We start from the raw sequence: 19,409 nt of genomic DNA on the forward strand, positions 1-19,409 counted from the left end.
GCCAATCTATATTGATGTAGTGGGGGTCTCTTACAGAAATTTGTTCTGTCTAAAAAGCAAATACTGTCCAAACACAGTCAGATTTATTCACAGATCCAGTCAAATATGTATTTTAGCCATTTTTAGTTTAAATTGAGATCCCTTCCCTTTATAGCTCACTCATCCTCCGCCATTTCCAAGTCAAGGATCATATATCCAATAATATATTTGAAAACTAGAGCCAATCAACAATTTTAAGCATCTTTTTCATTCTCAGCGACTCAGAATTAGTAAAGTCTGACTACATTTATTTTGGAAGCATTTTGGCTATAGATCAGTGTAATCCGCACCATCTTCAAAGTTATGCAGAAGGAAGACTGGTGACTACTCAGCATCTGCCTGGCCAAGGTATCCAAACAGCCTTAGACAAGCAGGTCACAACCTGTTTCCCTATCCAGTTGGCTTTTTCTGTTCCTGGACAGGAACATCAGACAGGAAAAGAGGCACTACCACCTGAAGGCATTCAAGTGTGCTATTAGTGTTCACGCTTCCCTTTCCCTTTAAAGCAGGGGTGGGCAATTAATTTCTATAGGGGGCCACATGAAAAATCTGAACTGTGTTAGGTAGTTAACTATGTGAGCATTGTAATTCGTTCACTGCAGGGGGAAAAGGAAAAAAAGTCCCGATACTGAGCTAACTCACCTGTCCTCCGTTCCCCCACGGCCTTCCTCTCCGACTGTCTTCTATCCCACGTAGGCGACGTGATGCGTCATCACATAGTTACAAGGCTCACATAGTTAACTACCTAACACCTGCACAAGGATCGCTTCTGGCCTCTTGAGACACAGGCTCCGCAGCCTTCGGCTCAAGAGTAACAATCAAAACTCGCGAGATCCCAGCGTCGGATCTCACAAGTTTTGCTTACTGCCATGCTGGGTGACCGGAGCCAGAGTTCTGGCTCACTCAGCGGTGACCGGCAGGCCAGACAGGAGCAGCGACGGGCAGGCTGGACAGGAATGGCTCGTGGGCATATGTGGCCCACAGGCCACACTTTGCCCAGGTCTGCTTTAAAGAAACCAGGCAGAGGAAGCACTCAGCAGTACTGCCATGTACACACGTTCCCTTCCTGCTAAATTCCTCTCACCTTCTCACAGGAATACCAGTGAAAAGGGGAGGACAGGGCCTTAGGATGCTGCTACTGCTCTAAATGTGGGAGACCTATAAATGTGGGAGACACCAACTACTTGCCTTTGCAGGTGGTAGGGGAAGAGACCTGAGAGGTTATTTTCCAATCAAGAGCTTGGAAAAGGTACTTTTTGGAGTACCCACTTCCTGCAACTCCCTGACAGCATGGTTACAGCACCGCGCAGAACAGAAGATTTGTCCAATTTAAGAATACCCGTCTTCCACTTTCTTGCTGACAGTGCTACATTTTACACACATTTCTTATCACCCTCTTTGAAAATATTTTCTGTAACAGCAGAATGGCCTTAAAAGAAATAGCCCACTTTCTTTCATAAACAGGAATACTGGAGTGTATCACTGGAAGCCCATTTTTGCTATTGCATGCAAGAACCTAGTGGAAGTCTTTTCACACAGCGAAATCAACAAAATACTGTATATCAAAGGAATAGCTAGCTGTCAAGCACTGTGACCTGTTTTAGCCAAAAACTCCTCCTGGTCAAAAAGAAAAAAAAAGAAAAGGACCACGCCTCCGAAGGACCAACACTACCAAGTACTGTATGCAAAGAGCGGACAGGCAGGGAGGGAAGGCATAGAAAAGATGGATATTTCGGTTTTTTAAACCAGATTTAGCCGATAATGCCTCCCACTAATTTTAATACGAATTATTCCCAAGTAAGCATCTAGGATACTGCAGCTGTCATTCGTCCCTTCTATCTTCTACTCTATGACGACGCAAGAACGAAAAACCGTGTGGAAGGGGGTGTGAGCTTCCCCACTTAAGACTGTTCCTGTGGGTCAGGAGGTGGTGAGGTAAATGTAACGACCCTCTTTTTTTTTTAAATAGGGGGACACTTGGGAGATGGGAGAGGATAAAAGGGACATATAGAAGCTCTTCTATCTCGAATGATTACAACTCGATAGATTCTCGCCTCCCAACACTTTCCGCGCCTGCAACGACCCAACCCCGCGCCGAGCATCACTTCGCACCCCGACACGCTCACGCACCCATTGCGAGGGGAACCCCCGTCCGCCGCCACCTCTGGCTTTTCCCCCTCGGAGCAACTGACAGGTTCTGAATCCAAGATGGCGGCTCCAAGCCCACCGAAAACTCCAGCCTGGGCGCTTCCTCCTTTCCCAGCACTCCCCGCGCGCACGGGAAACTGGGAACCGTTGCGCTTCGGACCAGAGGTTGGGGGGGGGGGGCGGCGCAGAACGCGGCCGAAGGCGCGAGCGAGGCACTTTCCGGAGATGGCCGAGAGAGGGCGCCCGCGCTGCGCAGCCAGCTGGAGAGCGCAAACCTCAAGCAGGGGAAGGCACGGGGTGTCCATTGAGTTTGTAGTGATAAAGCCTGTTTCGTGACCCAAATAATTCCCTCCCCCCTCATCCCTCTTATAAGGAGAAAAAGGGTTAGGATTATCTTGCTGGGCTATATTGCTGTCCCACCGTATTTTTTATTTTTTTTCCCCTCCCATTATAAACGCACAAGTGAGGACGGGGGAAGGCTAAAAAGCTGCATATTTTTGTCTTCTGGTTGCAAAGCACTAGGCTCTCTGCCCCTAACCCGAAAGGGGTTTCCAGTCATCGTCGGGATAAAATACTTCGAGTGTTTATGAATATGCCTGCACACAATCCAAAGCACGCCAGAGCACCTTTCAAAAGTAACGTGTGCGCCCTCACGGGGTACAAGAACCCAACCCTATCTCCCTTGAAAAGCTGGAAGTTGGGGTCCTCCCAACCGGCGAGCGTTTTCACGTCTTGGGGCAGCCGGCGCCCTCGGTTTCCACGGGGTACTATCCACAGCTCAAGCATAGTTTACTCGTCTGTCCTCAGTAATACAACCAAACCCTGCAGAGTGAAAAGAAACTTTCAGCGGAAACGAAACAGAAACTGAAGGAGCCCGAAGAAGGTGACCAACAACATTCACAGAGAACGCGCTCCACTATTCCCAGTAGGAAAAACCACGGGAGAAAGAGACGTCGCGACGTGACGCGACGCGAAGTTTTTTCTACCCGTCTCTTATTTGAAGCGAGCGCGCGGGAGGCCGTTTGGGGAGGGAACTAAAGGAGAGACGGCGTCGGAGTCTGCGCAATTGATCGTGGAAGGCAGCGGCGGTCGCCCGCGTTCCTCGTACTGCGCATGCGTGGCGATTTTTCGATTTCGCTGTCTGGGTTCTGCTCGGGGGATCTTGCGGCTCTCCCGGCGGCCGTGCAGGGAGATGGAGTGGTCTGTGAGAGACCGGCAGGGGCAGCGGCTTCTCCCGGGGGCCCCTTCTGGTGGTGCCCGTGCACCTCCTCCTTCTCCCGCCCGTGGTGAGCGAACCTTTTTAGGGGAAGCTCCTTTGGGTTTCGCGGCGGGGGTAGGCGGGTGGCTTTGAGCATTCAGTGCCGCTCTCGTTCCCTGGCTTGTGCGAATAATTCTTTTGGAAAGGGCTTGGAGGGGAGGGGGAAGGTCTCTTTGTGCGCCTCTTCTGACCTGGCACCTCCAATATGCTCGTTTTGGGAGGGAGCATCGGTTTCCTTATGATGCCCTGACGCTCCAGGTCCATTGATTTAAAAAAAAAAATAATAATGCAAAGCATGCTGTTTATATACCGCCCCATAGCTCTTAACGCACTCTCTGGGGGGTTTGCAAGTTAACTGTGCAGGCTGCGCTTTAGGGAATTGTGTGTCTTCCAGTGGACTCTCACGTATGGCAATTCTCCTAGGATTTTTAAAGTATGAAGGTCTTTAGCAATTTACCATTCTGTCTTTATGGTTGTGCCCTGAAACTGTGCAGCTTGCCCAGGGTTGAACAGGTAAAAGGACACATAGCCCCATGATACAGGCACCATCTGGGTAATGTTGGTTGACCTCTCTCCTGGGAGCATGGTAGGAAGTCGAATTCCTGATCCCCTGTCTCAACAGCTAGACACTCCAACCCACTGAACTACAGCTAAGCTTTAGTTTAGAATCTTAGATGAATTGAATAATGACATTGCAAGGGGCCTATAAGGCCATGGAGGCCAACCCCCTGCTCAATCTGGACTGTACACCACCACTATCTTCTTCTGCTGTACCTCTGGCACATGGGTAGTGGGAGTGAAGGAAGCAGGAGCTGTGAAAGTTTAATATGATAGTTGTTTAATGCTTTTCTAATTTAGTAATAATTTACTACAGTATTTGGCTTTTAACTTTGTTTCTTTTAAATGCTGTAAGCTGCCCTCAATCCTTCAGGAGAAAGGCAACATATAAATACAGTATTTTAAATAAATAAAATAAGTTCCGCTTTCGGTCCTGGTTTGGAAACTTCCCACTATCTCATGGTTCCTCTTGATTATCTGAAGCAGATATATGCCAGTAGCAGGAGAGGGCAACAGAAACACTTCCCACTAGCCAAGTTTTATGCATAAGCCTTTGAGAACAGTCGCCCGTTTGCTTGGATGCTCCTTGTTGTTTTCGCTGGAACAACTTAACACTGCTTACACTCCCTGAAAATAAATACTGTATGGAAAATATACTTGTGCATAAACCCCACTCGTGCAAGTGTTCAAAGAGGGTGATTGTCCTGGTCTGTTTTAACAAAATAACAAGGAACACTGTGATTCTTTTCATATTAATAAATTTATTTTAGTACAAGCCTTTTGTGAGATAACAATCCACTTTCTCAGATGTGCAGAACTTTACCCATATGCAGCAGGATCTTGTAATCCATCAGTGCTCATGATAAAATAATCCATTGATGCAAGCTTCGTTTTTCCTTTCCTGCCATCTGCGTACCTCTCTTCCTCTTCAAACAATGCACATCTCCCATTCATCATTCTTTCATCTTGTGCTCTTACTTCCATTATTTTTCACATACATTCATTCAGGTGGATACATGTATGCATCCATCCAATTCTTTCTCTGTCTTTTCTTTCACTCTGTCCTTCCCCACCTTTCCCCCCCCCCCCAAGCATAATTTCTGCATCAAATAGGGAAGGGGAGGCTGTGGTGCAGGGAGGGTTACTCATTATGGCAAAGGCTACTGTATTGTCTTTTCCCCCATCATATCCTCCTGATGCAACAAGGTTGCTTGGGCTGAGGAAACTATTTGTTCAAAACATAATAAGACTCACTTGTATGATGAAGGTCAGTGAAGGGGAGCAGTGGACTTCATCCCAAGATGCAACAGGTCACAATCAGCCCAGTTCCTCACCTCATTTTTTGTGGCTGCCTGAAAAACACTACAATGGTGTGATGTGTATGGTTGAGTGCTGGGCCTCATAATTTACCAAGTACTTTTCTTTAATGCAGAAAATGGTCAGAGACTATATGAATGTCCAATGTGTCAGCTTGTTTGTGACAACTATCCAGTTCTGCAGGAACATGTTGAACTGCACTTAGAGGAATGCAGCTTTTTAGAAGGTAAGGAAAGATTCCAAAATAAAAAAGGTAGCAGTTTTTTGTAAGGGTTTTGCAAGGGTTGCCCAAGCATTTGAAGCAAATTTTGAGGGATTCAGCAGTGGAACAGCCCTTCCTCTTCATTGGCAGCAACATTCTGTGAATTAAAGAGGGGCTTCCATCAGTGGAGCATTCCAGGTGAATGGAGATTGTACATTTCTTGGCTGGAGACTTGGCTAGCATATCTCAATAGAGTTGTGCAGTACCGGGGAACTTAAACAGAAACCTCCAGTGCTGTATGGTGGGGGGGATGCTTCTAGATAATCAAGAACCTTTAGCTGAAAATCACTGTTTAAACTTTGCCTATATCATATGAAAGCAATGTCTGTTGCTATAATCCTTCGTATACTTTCCTGGGACTCATTCTGCACAGTTTTTCCATAAACATGAATAGGACTATAAAGCCATTCACTTTGTTGAAAAATGTTGAATGTTTTGAAATATTCAGCATTCTCAAAGACAGGAACTCTCTCTCTGCTTGTGTGTGTGTGTGTTTATCTAATTTCTTAATAATGTGGCATAGGAAGACACTTGAGTGACTTAGAATTAGCACAACATCTCCAAGATGAGGAAGACAGGAAAAGAAGAGAAGCAGCAGCAAGACAAGAAAAAGAAGATTTCCAAAAGCTACAGGTATGATATTGTGGTCTCACTGCAATATTTTAATGAACTGACTTCGGTATTTCTTGACTGAGCTGAGAACATTATGTTTTAGTCAGCATATGTGTTATAACCTACCATAGTATAAAAACAATGCCATACTTTATCAATTACAGTGGTGCCTCGCTTAACGATGTTAATTGATTAAAAAAATCGTTATGGGAAAACATCGCTAAGCGAAACACAATTTCCCATAGGAATGCATTGAAAACCGGTAAATCCGTTCCAATAAGAACGAATTGCCGTCCTTAAGCGAAAATCCCCATAGGAAACATCGCTAAGCGGTACAATGTTTCCCCCATTGGAATGCACTGAAGCCTATTCAATGCATTCCAATTGTTTTGCGATGTCCGTTTTTGCAATTTTAAGTGTGTCTTAAAAGGTTCAAAAACGGTTTTAAATGCTTGGGATCGTTAGTGCACCTTCTGAAACCTGTGTAAGCTTAAGTTGGCTTTGATCTGACTCTTCGTTAATTTTTGGTGAATTTTTTTCTCCCCAATTGGGAAGCATTGAACTGTCGGTTTGACAGCTGTCAAACCTGCAGTTTAATGCTTCCCAATGGGGGAGAAAAAATTCACCAAAAATCAACGAAGAGTCTGATCAAAGCCAAATTAAGTTTGCACAGGTTTCAGAAGGTGCACTAACGATCCCAAGCATTTAAAACCGTTTTTGAACCTTTTAATACACTTTAAAAATAGCAAAAACGGAACATCGCTAAGCGAAACAGGGGACCTAAAACTGTCATCGCTAAGCGAGGCAAGGTCCCGAACATCGCTATGCGAAATTTCCCCATAGGGAACATCGCTAAATGGAGCGCAAAATCTCACCAAAAACCTCATCGCTAAGCGAATACATCATTAAACAAGGCAATCGCTAAGCGAGGCACCACTGTATTGTCTCTACATGGCCTTTTAATACCTCCAAGCTAAATTTGTTTCCAAAAAGTTACTCTATAAATTTGTTAGTGAATTTTCATTATAAATTGAGAAGATAGAACTGTGTGGGAAGAATGTAAGTACTGTTTGGGAAGAATGTAACATCTAGTGAGGCATTGTGAAGAACAGCAGATGACAGGGTACAGTGGTGCCTCGCTAGATGGTTGCCTCGCTTTACGACAAAATCGCTTTACAATGGTTTTTTGCGTTCATTTTACCCATCGCAAAACGATTGTTCCAATGGGGCTTTTTCGCACCACGATCACCTGCGCCCACTTTAGAGCACTTCAGAGGCTTTTCCTGCACAGTCAGGAAAAGCCTCCAAAGTGCTCTAAAGTGGGCGTGGGTGGTTTTGGGGCACCCCCGCCTGGGCTCTGATGGTGCTGTCTTTGGCTGTCTTTTTCAGAGTTTTCCACATTTTGAAAGGCCATTCAGAGAATATCTTAAATAGAATTGGAGTATTGTGGATACTAGGGATTGGATTTTCATAATTAAAGGCCTCTCAATGCCTTAATTTGGCAGAAATTCCCAGTGGGATTATGGGGCTGGGAGGCTTCAAGCCAGGTGTGGGTGTGTGAGAGAGATTTCAGTTTGATCTTAAGTAGCTCATCAAAGAGGATGTTCTGTCTGAAGTAGCTTGGTCCTGTTGCCAGGTGTTTCCAGGTGGTTTGCTCTGCTGTTCTTCCTAGCTTCTGAGAAGCTCAGTGCAAATTTAGATGGGTGGGAGCAAGAGAGAGACTGGGGGGAGTGGCAGGAGGGAGAAATCATTGTGGAGACTTGATGTTAAGCCTATCATTCATCATCCTTCTATGTTTCCCCACTGATTTTAGTTTATTATGCAAACAGGGTTTTTATGAGCCTAGTTTGTTTGTGAAGACAACTCCTAGAGGACAGCCCCCTCTAAGTGGGTTCTTTCTAGATATTTTGGACTACTGTTCCCATCAGCCCAAGATCCCAAGGTTATTGGCTGAGGTACTGTGACGGATGCCCCACGTCATGCCTGTCACTCATAGCTGGAGCTCATTTGCATAAGCCTATGAGAGGACAGGAGGGGCGGAGGCAGAGAGTCAAGTCAGTTAGAGAGAGAGAGGAGAGAGGTTTAGAGAGAGAGAGAGATCTGAAACTAATAAGGATAAGCTGGTTAAAGTGAATAAGTAAAACAGGAGGTGATTGAATGTGTTGCAGAATATATGATATTTCAATGATTTTGATTCTATGGAATGAATAAGAACATCTGTGATCCTGAATTACCCTAATACCCTTTAATAAACAAGTTCTGTAGTTAGCAGCCAGTGTCAGACTAAAGTTCTTTACAGTGTTGATAAAGAAATCCACTGGTGGCAGCGAAAGAAAGAGGGAACGTCACCAGCGTGAGCCCTTTGGGTTGAGAAAAAGAAACAGGGGTACGGGGTGAACATAACAGGTACCATCAGAGATGAAGTCCAAAATACACGAAGGGCACCCTGAGGAAGAAGTCTATTCTGGGACCTTTTCTTCTCCCTTAGAAGTGTAATTTGTCCTTAACAGAGACAATACGGCTTGGATGGCTCTGGAGGGTATAAGCAGCAGTCTCTAAAGTACATGGAAAAGGAAGTGGCTTTTGGAAAAATGCAACCATCTGAATATCACAGGAGAAAGGCTGATATGATGGAATCTCTGGCTTTTGGCACTGATGATGGAAAGACAAGAACTTCAGGTCAGTAACGAAAACATGAGAACTTCCTTTTTAAAATTTCTCCAGCAGCATGCAGTGTTTCACTACAGAAAGCTTTCTGTTCCTGTGAATAGATGGAGGAAACATGTTGCAGCTCTAAGGTGTATATAGCAGCCTCACCATCTTGCCAGGTGCAGTCTTGCTCCTCTTTGGGTTCACAGTATTATAATATATTGAACTAAATCTCTTCAGTAATTAGATTATTTGTAAGGCTAATATATTACTTGCCCAGCTGAATAAAGCTGCATAGGATGAGCTGCATAACATGTTTACCCGCCCTTGCCATCCCTTCAGATATACTTTATGTGTTGTCATTACCTTATTCTAAAGTAACTGTTGGCTTTAGGTGGTGGTTCTTCTGGTGACTGATGTATCTCTCCTGTTTTGCACACATGGGAAAAACTAAAAATGCAGACATGTTGCCATGTAATTTTAAAATAAATATAACCATTGATTTCACTTCAAAATTTAGAGGTCCCATGCGATTTTCTAGATTCTAATGGCAGATTTCTTGGAGCACTAATGGAGAATCTCTGGCCCTTCAGTCGTTTTGGACTGCAAATCCCTTTTTCCTCCACTGTTAGCTATGTTTGCTAAGGCAGATGAGAGTGCATTTCAGCAACACCTGGAGGGCTACATGGGGTTCCTTGCCCATGCCTTATAGTCTCTTTCATGGTAGCCTCTTTGTCTGTTTACCGAAGGCATTTCTCTGTGGCTACTTGTGGGCTCTGGAATTCCTGAAAGAGGAACATTAGATTGGCTCATTTCCTCTTATCCTCCCACTGGCAGGCAAAGATGATTTTGCTCTGCATTTTAGATTTTTCTTTCAGTTTGGTTATGGCTTGTAAACCATATGATAACTGCAGAAATAGCACAAGTAAGTTGACTTAACATAGTTTTTCTTTCTGCTCTATCCCCCACCTTGTTTGTTTGTTTGTTTTTTAATTAGGAATTACTGAAGCTCTGTGCCAGTACTATCAAAATGAATGTAAAGACATAAAACATGTGTGGCTTTCTACAGGAGTGGATCACTTCCATTGTTCTTCAGGAGACAAAGGCTGGGGCTGCGGTTATCGGAACTTTCAAATGCTGCTTTCTTCTCTCTTGAGAAACAGCCTCTATAAAGACAGCTTAAAGGGTTTGTAATTTGGAATTAAGAGTTGTGTTGCCAGTGTTATTTTTGTCAGCCTGAACACTTGTGAAGCATGTATATTATTGACCTGTATTGTAACTCACCTTTAGATGTCTGCCTTAGGAGGGCTAAAAATTTACTTAAGTGAATATGCATACAGCATCTGACTGTTTTTTCATAGGTAGGTAGAAAATAATGCTGTGTTTTCACTGACCAGAATTATTCATTTAAAATTGTTTGAATCTAATTGACAGAACTTAAGGGAATACCAGAATAAATAACTTGTAATCAATTCAAGTGTTTCCTTCGCATTCATAGGGAACAATACAAAGCTACCAAATTCTGTCTGCTAGCAGAGACTAATGTGAAGGAATGTTATTCCACCAAAATAAAAATCTCTGCATGTAGGAAACTTGCATGTGGGTAAGAATGCTAAACTGTAATGCCTAATTCTCTGAAACCTAATTTGCAGTATTAATATTTATTAGTACATAATGTGAGCTCAGTGTATAGTTCTACTGCCTTACTGAGATGTTGGCCAGAATCAGGCCTCTGGTCCATCTAGTTCACTATTGTCTGCAGTGATTAATGCTGTTTCATTAATCCAGTAAGCCAGACCATTTTTGTCCCTGCACTTAGGTGTGGGATACAGGAAATAGCATCTTTTCTGGTGCTATCTAAATAGTTCAAGGTTTAAATGAAACTTAAACCAGGTTGATAGCACTGTACCAGCTGTTGAGCTTATTCTGCTGATTTATTATTAAAACTATTTGTGCAGCTTTTTGTTGGAGAAAGGCTACAATCCTAAACACATTATTTTGGAGCAAATAAAATACATTTAATGGGGTGGACTTCTTAGTAGAGAGATGTAGAACTTGGCTGAGAATTCAATACAGCATTCTTTAGTAGTTCTGTGGTCGTCGTTTAGTCATGTCCGACTCTTCATGACCCCATTGACCAGAGCACGCCAGGCCCTCCTATCTTCCACTGCCTCCCGGAGTTGTATCAAATTCATGTTGGTAGCTTCAATGGGACTGTCCAACCATCTCATCCTCTGTTGTCCCCTTCTATTCTTGCCCTCACACTTTCCTAAAATCAGGGCCTTTTCCAGGGAGTCTTCTCTTCTCATGAGATGGCCAAAGTATTGGAGCCTCAGCTTCAGGATCTGTCCTTCCAGCGAGCACTCAGATTTGATTTCCTTTAGAATTGATAGGTTTGTTCTCCTTGCAGTCCAGGGGACTCTCAAGAGCCTCCTCTAGCACCACAATTCAAAGGCATCAGTTCTTCGGTGGTCTGCTTTCTTTATGGTCCAGCTCTCACTTCCATACATCACGACAGGAAAAACCATAGCTTTGACTATTCGGACTTTTGTTGGCAGGGTGATGTCTCTGCTTTTTAGGATGCTGTCAAGGTTTGTCATCGCTTTCCTCCCAAGAAGCAGGCGTCTTTTAATTTCGGGGCTGCTGTCTCCATCTGCAGTGATCATGGAACCCAGGAAAGTAAAATCTGTCACTGCCTCCATATCTTCCCCTTCTATTTGCCAGGAGGAGATGGGACCAGTGGCCATGATCTTAGTTTTTTTGATGTTAAGTTTCGGACTGTTTTTTGCATTCTCCTCTTTCACCCTCATTACGAGGTTCTTTAATTCCGCCTCACTTTCTGCCATCAGAGTGGTATCATCTGCATATCGGAGGTTGTTCTTTCTTCCGGCAATCTTAATTCCGTTTTGGGATTCCACCAGTCCAGTCTTTCGCATGATGTATACTGCATATAAGTTACATAAGCAGGGAGACAATATACAGCCTTGTCGTACTCCTTTCCCAATTTTGAACCAATCAGTTGTTCCATATCCAGTTCTAACTGTTGCTTCCTGTCCCACATATAGGTTTCTCAGGAGATAGATAAGGTGGTCAGGCACTCCCATTTTTTTAAGGCTATAGTTTTCTGTGGTCCACACAGTCAAAGGCTTTTGCATAGTCAATGAAGCAGAAGTAGATATTTTTCTGGAATTCTCTGGCTTTCTCCATAATCTAGCGCATGTTAGCAATTTGGTCTCTAGTTCCTCTTCCCCTAGTTCCGTGGTAGGTAGTCTTTACTTTGGGGAAGAGCCTCTTGGTTGGATAGAAAAGACCACCAGTTTGTTTTCCTCAGCTCCTAGCCCACCCCTCTGTGGTCAACAAACAACAGGTTTCTGGTACAGCTTCTATTTGAGCTGTCGTGCCACAGTGTGAATTTTATTTCAGCTTCCTCATTTTGTTGGTGAGTGGCATCTCTTTAGGCAGGGACTTAGTCCATGTCAATTGTGCTCTGGCCTCAAAGCATGAACAAACAAACATGGCATAAGACAGGAAAATGTGCCTGAGAAAAAGATGGATTTTCTTTTCAGGCATAGTTTCTTGTGCTTGGCATCTACCCCTGCCACGAAGAAAGGGACCAGCCCTGCAGCTGCAGAGTCTTAGAAGTGTGCCTGTTCTGTTATACATTTTTGTCCTGATCCCTCTGCCCTCAGGCCAGGTGCAAGGCAAAGTGAGTGTTAAACCCTGCATTTCCTTGGCTGGGCATTTTACAGTACCTTAAAGCAAATGTTGTGGAGAGGAAAAGCAAGGGCAATTGGTCTCTTCAGTTACAGTGCAGGGGTTTAATCAGTTACAGTGTGGGGGCCAGCACTACAGATTGAACAACTTGTGTATAGCAGCCATTGTCATTATCTGGTCAGTCTGCTTCAAAGGTTTATGCATTTCAGTTGACGAATTTTCCCCAAAGCAGTTTTGTTGCATGTCCAAGGGCTGAGTTTTAGTCCTCATACCATCAGTCTAGTATTCATTCCCATAGCAGGCTTCGTAAATGAGACCTGTACAGAAGAGTTTTAGTTACCTCTTTTCACCTTCTAGGATGCCTGCATATGTTCTTGTAGAGCTGGCACCCCTTAGCCTACAAAGGATGAGTCTTTATTGACAGTCATGGTGTGGTCTCAGGCAGGAAGCTGATAGGAAGCTTCTCTTGTCATTCTTCCTGAAGAATTGTTTGATCTCCCAAAAGTAAACATTTTCCTACTCTGGAACCTCCAAACAGAAATTGTAGTCAATCCATTCTTCCTTTTTTCACACTGAAACTGGAATGTTGCCTTTATTTAATTATTTTTCTTTTGTTTTTAGGAAATACATCAATTCCTTGCATCCCCAAAATTCAGTCATCAATTGAAGATGCCTGGAAAGAAGGTTTTGATCCTCAAGGGGCGTCTCACTTCAATGGCAGGTTACAGGGTACTAAAGCATGGATAGGAGCATGTGAAATTTATTCACTGTTAACTTCTCTCAGTTTAAAGTAAGTGCTGCTTTTCAAAGGAAATTGGCTTTATTTTGAATGTATGGTAGTCTATTTAATTCTCTGGGTGATTTTTTTTTTTTTTTTGCATTTTCACACAAAGAAAAAATAACATCTGAACCAGTCCTATATAAAGACTATTTTTCATGTATAACAAATAAATAATGTATTATTTTCTAACTAATGAAAGAACATAGAACCCTGTTGGTGGGCAGCAAACTAGCCTTACATCCAGCTGCCGTTCTTCTTCTTCTTCTTCTTCTTCTTCTTCTTCTTCTTCTTCTTCTTCTTCTTCTTCTTCTTCTTCTTCTTCTTCTTCTTCTTCTTCTTCTTCTTCTTCTTCTTCTTCTTCTTCTTCATATTAATATTAATATTAATATTAATATTAATATTAATATTAATATTATTACTATCGTTATTTTTATGTCTTTCAAAGATTACTCCATTACTGCTTCCTTGTCTTGTTTTGGCTTGTTGACTATTAATATTAGCAAAATTCTTACCTGCTAATGCAGTTTGTTTTATCAGCTTTAAAAGAAAAATAAACTCTCTTGCATTTACAGTGGTGCCTCGCTTAATGAGCTCACCGTAGAATGACGAATCCGCATAGCGATGGGGTTTCAGCGATCGCAAATGCGATCGCATAGCGATGGCCCCTATGGGCAAAAATTGCTTTGCGAAGATCGGTAAGCGTTTCGCTTACCGATCTTCGCAAAACGAAGCCCGACGATCAGCTGTTTGGCGGGTTCAAAATGGCCGCCGGAAGCCCCAAAATGGCGGCGTGCAGCATTTTCGCGCCCTGCCCTCGTTTACCGAGGGCGCGAAAATGGCTGCTGGACCCGGGAAGCATCACTGAATGGTGAGTTTTCGGCTGATTTGGAACGCATTAAACGATGTTTAATGCGTTCCAATGGGCTTCCCCGTCCCGTTCAGCGATGTTTTCACATAGCGAGGGTTAATCCGGAACGAATTAACCTCGCTATGCGAGGTACCACTGTATTTCTGAAATATTTATCTCACTCCCTTAGCATTTAAATTCAAGGAGGGTAGCGAAAATAAATAAAATGCCAGGAACAATTGTTTTTCAAAGCAGCATCAAAAGCAAACCATTTTTAATATTCATGCTTTGGGTCTCAGGCACTACTTGGGCTAAGAGGAATCCTTTTTCTTTTTCTTTCTTTTTTTTTTGACTAACAAAGAAACATCAGTTTAAATGTTCCAATCAATTGAAGTTTCACTTGTATTATATTTTAGGTGTCAAATTATTGATTTTCACCAGCCAACTGGCCCTGCAGGAACACACCCTCGTTTGTTTGACTGGATTCTGAACTATTATTCTTCTGATAAGGAGAGTAGTGCAAAAGTTGTATGTACCTCTAGACCGCCTATCTACCTTCAGCACCAAGGTCAGTCCTACATTGTTGCTCTTTTAGAAAATATTTCAAAAGCTTGCATTACTCTTCTCACTACAGTGGTGACAATAATCCGTTCTGTTAAAATCGCTGTTAAGCGAAATATCGTCATGCAAAAAAACCCCATTGGGATGCATTAAAAACCGGTTAATACGTTCCAGTGTGGAAATACCTCCTCGTCCAGCGAAGATCGCCCATAGAGAACTGGCAATCAGCTGTTTAAAATCACTGTCTTCCGAAGCTTCTGTCTGGAAAACAGCCATTTTGTGAAAGGAGGGAAGCCATTTTGTGAAGGGAAGCCATTTTGCGGAGCTGGAAAAATTATCATTTAGCGAACAAATGGTTCGCGAAGCAGGGACCTAATCAACGTAAAGTGGATTTCCCCCATAGGAACCATCGTTTTGCGATTGCAAAAAAGTCATTGTCAAGCGATTTCGTCGTTTACCGGGGTAAGCGTCTAGCGGGGCACCACTGTACATCTATTCCCAATGAAACTGCATGTCATTGTGATAATGGAAAAGGATCTGTAGTCCTTTTATATAGTGAATGACTGAGGATTTGCAGAAAAGAACCCAGTTCAGTCAGCTCCGGTTTGCATCAGAACTGATATACAGTGGTGCCTCGCTTAACAGGCGCCCCGTTTAACTATGAAATTGCATAGCGATTAACTTTTTGCGATCGCTTTGCGATGTTCCCTATAGGGAAAAATCACTTTGCGATGATCGGTTCGCTGTTTTCTGGGACGGATTCCTCGCTTACCGGGCAGCGAAAATGGCCGCCGTATGGAGGATCTTCACTTTAAGGTGAGTCTGAAGCCCATAGGAATGCATTGAAGGGGTTTCAGTGCATTCCTTTGGGCTTTTCAATATCGCATAGCGATGAAATCGCTTTGCAGCGATTTTTGCTGCACCGATTATCGTCGCTATGCGAGGCACCACTGTGCTTCTGAACCAATGTACCTTTTAATTTTCAGCCCCACTGGGTTCAGGCTCCACCTCTCGTGTGACTTCCCCCCTGTGTGTGCACAGTGAGGGAGGTGGAGTTGTGCACACGCAAGCCTCGGAGGGAACCTTGCTCTGGACAGAAGTGCAATGAGAATATGTGGCAAGTGGATGGGTTGTACATGCATGGCTAAAACTAGCCTGATCTGCCAATCCCTGAGTGGTATCCTGTATGGTGTTATGGAGGATATTGGCATAAGGGATCTGGTAGCCGATCCCTTGCCAATATGACTATTGAGGAAGTTGGAGATGAATGCCTTTTTGTAGGAGAATCCGTCCCTGTAGTAACAACTTTCCAGTGAATTTCCCGGTTGTGCTTTGCTTGTCAGTGTTCTATGAGCATTTGCTGTTTCCAAGGAAAAGAATTAATTATTTGCTTGAATATTTGGTTTTTCTTTGGGCAGGGATACAGCACGGGGGCATGAGGGGGTGTGTGAGACAAAATTGCCTTGCTATCTGCATCTACTCCATTTTAAAACATTAGCTTAAACTGGCCAAGAGTAGAGAGGAGCTTCTTGTATTGCTTGCTGCCTCAGGAAGTTCAGAGGAGCGCATGGATCCTGGGATAATTTGACAAACCCACATAGATAGCTGGGAGTTATGACCTGAATTGTACCACTTTTGTAGCACTGCATCATCTTGCCAAACAGTGCAACACAAACCATGTTGAGCACGTTATATCCTTGTCTTTGCCGAAACATTCTTATATTGAAACTATTGCTTTTACAATGAAGCTGGGGCTTCTTTCAAAACCACTTCTTCTTGCCTGCAATTGGTTCTTTTTACACTTTTTGCCATGGCAGTTTGAGTGGAAGTGTGAAAATGTTAAAACCACTCCTTAGATACCTCAGTTACTTTGAAAGTCCTATTAAGGTTGTTACGTGTTGGTTCGGATGTGATGACATGTAACATGACATAACTCTTCTAACTTTCTATGAAATGTCCTTATGTTTGTTGTACGTGTGTGTTTAAAATTAGGTCATAGCCGTACTATCATTGGGATAGAAGAAAGAAAGAACAAAAATTTGTGTCTGCTAGTATTTGATCCAGGGTGCTCCTCACAAGAAATGCAAAAAATGTTTAAAGGCATTGATGGGAACAGTCTCAGATTACTTCGGAGATTTCTGGGCAATTTAAAACATAAACAATACCAAATAGTGGCCATAGATGGAGTACTGTCAGAAGAGGAAAAAGTTGTAAGTATGCCAGAAGAGTCTAATTGATTTTGGGGGTCAGTATAGTGTGAATAAAAGTGGTAATGCTACATCCTAACTCTAATTATTTACCTTCTATTTTTAAGGTTCAAAGGCAAGCTTCTCAACTCTTCACAGCTCAAAGGATTCCTTGAAATTAAAAATTGAAAATGACAGCAACAGAAAAGACCAAAGGAAGGATTTCTGCTTTAAATGTCTACTCTCTTTAGTAGTGTATGTAATATAGTTTTAATTATGTACAAATAAATATTTTGGGGGAAAGTCTCTATAATTCCTTTCTCTTGCACTAGATTATGGTGAGTACAACAAAATGTCCTAAATTATCCAGTTATTACTGAATAATTTTGAAATTTGCTAAGGTTGAAACACGAAATTTAGGCTAGTACTTTCAGTGTTTTCAAGAGAAAAACTAATCAAACTACAATAACAACAACCTAATGTAGATTTTTTGCTACCTTAGTTACAAGTATCACTCCTGTAACTGAATGCAGCTGCATTCTAAATATATCCACGGTAAAAAGAATTATTTTAACTACTGTTATTTCCAAGGAAACATACTTTTAAGTTAGGCCACAAAACAAACACGAAAAATGCCTCCCACTTGTGGGCATGACAGACAGCAGGCTCTGCTACTCTAGTAACTGTAGCAGCGGAAATGTAATTGGCTTACTCCGTTGGGTGGGCTGTCTTTTGTTCCTCCTATGGTTAATAAATCCTTTTAAGAGGATGAAGATTTGGTGGATATGTTTTTTTCTGGCGACCATAAATGAACTGGAGTTCATGGTGAGGGTCCTCTGCTTCTATAATCCATCCACTCAGATGTCCGGGGCATCCCATATTTTCCTGCTGATTTGGCTTTTTATTTTCCACAAAAAAATTAAAACAAAATTCTTAAAGAGGAAAAGACAACACACAGTTGTTTTAGGTGTGTTAGAAGCTTTCCATCTGAAAACACCTGTGAAAGACATATATCTGGCAAAGCATCATCTTAATTCCTTACCTGCAGCTAAGAAAGATAATGAAAAGGCAGGATGAGGGAAAGCAAGTGTGAACCAACTCTTTCTCTAACAGCAATGCTAAATTACTACTGTTTTCTCCAAAAGCAGAAGAAATGTTGGGGAGATACTGACTCATTGACAGACAAGAATAATTGAAATGTCTGCGCGCGTCTAAATCTAATGTTATTTAAGTAAAAGACAATTGGAATAAAAGTTTCAAGCAACACCATTTGAAAGCTTCCTTGTACATTGGTTTCTGCAAGTGTCACATACACAGAAGAATTAAAATATATTACTTTTGCACCAGGTAACCCTCTCTTTTTTAATTAAAATTGAAGGTATGCAATGTACTTAGTGGCTTATTGAACCTGCACAGTATTTGGTACTCCATCCTTAGTTGAATTCTAGTCAGTCTGGTATTTTACACAATACCATTAAGTGATATTCCTCCACAGAGGTGCACAGTCTCATTTATGTTTTAAAATAGTATAAACAGGTAGAATTTCAATTAGCACCGCTGCCTGTTTTAAGGCTGTTTCTAAACCTTTAATAATTGGGCAGTGTATCTCTTAAGTATTCGAATTGTCATCTTTCACCCTGACCCTCTTCCCTGCTGCTAATATCCCCCCTGTTCTTCTGATTCCCTCTGGCTTCAGTTGCAAGCAGGAGGAGTGAAGTCAGGAGAAGAGAGGCTCTCACACAGGCGAGCATACCTGTCAAAACTATTCAAAATAAATCATGTTTGCAACAGAGTTAACAAACCTCACATGGCTGTTTAAAATACCTCGCTTTCTAAACAAACAAACAAAAACATGCTTCTTCATCGTGGCCTCTGTGAATGCACACAATAGGGTTTTGAAAGCGCCTGCGCTGGTCCTCTCAGAATCTTCTAGAGCTTTTTGTAGAAAAGTAACATAGTATTGCCCCGACTGCGCATGCTCCACCACCTCAGCCCTCAGTTGCATTTATCCGCCACAAGAGCCTAAGCTCAGCATAGACATAGTCAGTGACGGATAGTGGGGAGGCTAGGCGGGATGTGTGAATTCTATAAAAAGCTCTAGAAGATTCCGAGAGGACCAGTGCAGGCCCTGTCATACACAGATCCTGCTCACTTTATAAATGACTGAACAGGTTCTCTGATATACAGACCATATGAGGAGCAGCGTAAGTGCACACATTCATGCAGCAAATTTGTCCCTCTGGATGGTCTGCAATGATCTACCATTTAGGTTTCCTCGATATAAACAGGCAGCAGTTCCAGCACGCCTTGACCAGTGACTTAGCTGTTAGTTGTGTAAAAGGATATTTTAAAATCAATTTCAAGGATGCTAAACCCAACAAACAGAAGTATTTCAACATATAACCAAGCCCTTCCCCTGACAGTAAAGGGGCTGTTTCCTATTAAGAGGAACTGGGAGGGCAACATTTTTGACAAGG

General features: G+C 42.7%; 2 protein-coding genes across 4 annotated transcripts in view; one reads left to right on the forward strand and one right to left on the reverse strand.

Annotated features, from left to right (window-relative positions):
* KPNA5 (karyopherin subunit alpha 5) overlaps positions 1 to 2,333 on the reverse strand; it is a 28,645-nt gene extending 26,312 nt beyond the window's left edge. The window contains exon 1 of the mRNA XM_020802187.3: positions 2,170 to 2,333. Coding sequence (XP_020657846.1) covers positions 2,170 to 2,173 — 4 coding nt within the window. The 5' untranslated portion in view covers positions 2,174 to 2,333. The remainder of the gene's footprint in view (positions 1 to 2,169) is intronic.
* ZUP1 (zinc finger containing ubiquitin peptidase 1) lies at positions 1,696 to 18,201 on the forward strand. Of its 3 annotated transcripts, none has more exons than XM_078384788.1 (9): positions 1,696 to 1,974; positions 5,436 to 5,546; positions 6,106 to 6,215; positions 8,705 to 8,873; positions 9,841 to 10,029; positions 13,179 to 13,347; positions 14,602 to 14,753; positions 16,739 to 16,956; positions 17,061 to 18,201. In XM_078384788.1, exons 2-9 carry the CDS (start codon positions 5,465 to 5,467, stop codon positions 17,106 to 17,108), a joined length of 1,137 nt encoding a protein of 378 aa, XP_078240914.1. In that variant the 5' UTR covers positions 1,696 to 1,974; positions 5,436 to 5,464; the 3' UTR covers positions 17,109 to 18,201. The 3 variants fall into 3 exon arrangements, with proteins under 3 accessions (XP_078240914.1, XP_020657849.2, XP_020657851.1); XM_020802190.3 differs by lacking the exon at positions 1,696 to 1,974 and adding an exon at positions 3,191 to 3,473; XM_020802192.3 differs by lacking the exon at positions 1,696 to 1,974 and adding an exon at positions 3,260 to 3,473 and having other exon boundaries at positions 9,913 to 10,029.
* The last annotated feature ends 1,208 nt before the right edge of the window (positions 18,202 to 19,409 follow it).

Source organism: Pogona vitticeps, chromosome 1, assembly GCF_051106095.1.
Source record: "Pogona vitticeps strain Pit_001003342236 chromosome 1, PviZW2.1, whole genome shotgun sequence".
NCBI lineage: Eukaryota > Metazoa > Chordata > Lepidosauria > Squamata > Agamidae > Pogona > Pogona vitticeps.